Source organism: Micromys minutus, assembly GCF_963924665.1.
Source record: "Micromys minutus genome assembly, chromosome: 8".
Classification (NCBI taxonomy): Eukaryota; Metazoa; Chordata; class Mammalia; order Rodentia; family Muridae; genus Micromys; species Micromys minutus.
Window position 1 is genome coordinate 43,834,127 of NC_137977.1, and position 2,537 is coordinate 43,836,663.

The following is a 2,537-nucleotide window of genomic DNA, read 5'->3' on the forward strand; positions in this document are numbered from 1 at the left end:
GGAACATCCAGTCTCACCTGGGTAGATTCTCTAGAAGAATGTCTTTAAAAAGTTTTTTTTTTCGTGAAATAGAATTTATTGTGGCTCTGATTACGTACACTAGATGTGCCTGACCTGCTGACCAGGCTCACATGGTTTGTACAATAAATACATCCGCCAGGCCTGCTCTCCAATGGCTGGAAATGCCCAGAGGTTTGGGGGGTGGGGCTATCAGTCCAGCTTCCGGGCTCCCAGCTTCATGGGCCCCTTGGTGGCCTTCTTCTCTGCCCGCTTAGCCTCCATTTCTCTTCTCCTTTCCTCTCGCTTTTTTCGGTCCAGCTCTGCCTTCATTTGTCTGCTCTCAGCCTCCAAGCCTTCCCAGTTATCTTCACCCCAGGAGTCTGGGTCTGGCCTAGGCTGAGCACTGGGGCGAACAGACAGGGCAGCAAAGGGGTCGCCCTTGTCACTGGGCTCTGCACCACCCCAGTTATACTCGCTAGCTAGCCGGGTGCCTTCTGGGGGAGATGCCACAGAGCTGGGTCCCTGCCAGCCCTGGTCCCAGGAGCCCTCAACTTCCCAGCTGCTCCAGTGTGATTCCAGAGATTCCTGGTCTGGGTGGCTAGCCTGTTCAGCTCGGCTCCCTTGGCCCTTGGCTCTCCAGTCATCCTGCTGGGCCCACACACACTCGGCTTCCTGCTCCAAGCTGCCCCAGTCCTCATCATCCCATCTGTCAGCCACCGTGCTGTCTTCTGCAGCGTCCTTGTCTTCCTGTGTCTCCCAGTGGCTTGAGGTCGCAGGGGTGGCAGGGGCAGGGGCTGAGGTAGGAGGAGGAGCAGGATTTCCCTCTGGCACTGGTTTCTGGGGCACAGTGGTCTCAGACGGCACAGGTGTGGGGTGTGCTCGGATCAGCTTGGAGGTGAGCGAGGACACACCGGTCACGGCCCAGCCTGCCCAGCTGGCTGCAGCTCCTCCTGTTCCAGGACTGGATGCTGCATGGACATCCTTCTCTACTTCTGCCAGCTGGGTAGCATCCTCTGACACAGACTCTAATTTGGACAGGAAGCTTCCGCAGAGCACAGGCAGGATCTTATGGGCACAGTCATCCATCGAGAAGAGATTGTGTGTAGCAGCAAAGCCCAGGACACCCGAAACCCGGGATGGTGCAAATGGGTCCTTAGTGGCCCGGCTGAAGGCAGAGGTGAGGACCCTGTGCCTAGTACCAGCACTGAGGTAGGAGCCGATTTTGCCCAAGCAGACCGTGGTATTGCAGCGGATGGGACCCTGGTCGTCTTTGGCTTGTAGCCTTGCGAAGTGCTTCATCAGCTCCATGTTGAGGTTGGTCTCATTCAGCTTTGGGGCCAAGAGCAAATTTGGGACTTGACTGTCTGCTCCCGGATGGCGGGGTTGGTGTCCAGGAAGCCATGTGTGACATGGGGGAAGATCTGGGTGTTGACCTTTGGCTCATCAAGGTATTGGATGAACTGCTCCATCTGCTGGAGGAGGCAGATGCGCATGGCACCGTCAGTGGATGAGAACATCTTAACCACCACAGGGATGATCTTCTGCTGGTATTCTTCAGCACTGAGGAATTTTCCCACCTTGAAGAGAGGTGTGAGGACCACAGCCGCAGCAATGCCAAACTCAAAGGCAGTCAGTAGCTGGGGCAGCACCGTGTGTTGACAGAAATCTTCCGGAAACGAGTCTAGACTCTTGCTCAGTTCCTGGAAGAACTTCTGCTTCTCAGCTGGCACTTTGATCTGAATCTCCTCCAGGAAGAGGTTGGTCTCAACAAAGCGGTTGCTCATGAAGCCACCAGGTGCCCGGCAGTTCTGCAGGAAACGGGCTGGGTTGGGGTGTACTTTGGGGTTGGCTCCCACCAGCTCACAGTAATGGGTCACCAGGGATTTAGGGATCTTCCCAGGGTTGCGCAGGGCAGCTGCCCGAGGTAGAGACCCATTGAAAACTTCCCAGATGAGGCAGCCCAAGTGCCACATGTCTGCTGATCACTTCTCTTTAACTGCTCTGCTACTGTTATCAGCCAACTCCGGGGGATCATACTGCTCAAGCTCAGGGATCCCCTTGCTGGGTGGTCCCCCGCCGTTGCCCTGTGCTGAACACATATAGTCCAGACCCCCAAGTTTCTACTCGCTGGCTCTGTCCACGAACACACCAGCCATGCAGACATTATTGTGGATGACGTTGCAGTCGTTGACCAGGAAGCTGAGGGCTTTCACGATCTGGTGTAACCCCCAGGACAGCTCCTGTTCCTTCAGGCCACCTGCTTCTGCTTGTGCCTTGAGGTATGTTCCCAGTAGGGTCATAGACTCTGTCACGATGTGGAGGCACTTTTCTGTCTCTAACCCATCGATATAGGCCAGGATGTTGGGGTGTCGGAGAGTTTTGAGGCGTTTGAAGGCAGCTTTGGCCACCTGGGTCTGCTCTTTGGCTCCGGGTTTCACATCATACACGAAGATGGACACGGTGCTGCCTGTGGCCTTTTTGCGGCCTCGGTGTAGGATCCAGGCTTAAAAAGTTTTTAATAGGAATATTACTTTTTA

At 55.3% G+C, this 2,537-nt stretch overlaps 1 protein-coding gene across 1 annotated transcript; it reads right to left on the reverse strand.

The window, feature by feature from the left end:
* Window positions 1-210: 210 nt before the first annotated feature.
* On the reverse strand, window positions 211-2,315 carry LOC308423165 (N-terminal kinase-like protein; the record flags this gene model as incomplete). Its single annotated transcript, XM_080919802.1, is given in 4 exon segments — window positions 211-1,347; window positions 1,350-1,982; window positions 1,986-2,120; window positions 2,124-2,315. Coding segments are annotated over 4 exon segments (2,082 nt in total). The 5' UTR covers window positions 2,301-2,315.
* Between the last annotated feature and the right edge of the window lie 222 nt (window positions 2,316-2,537).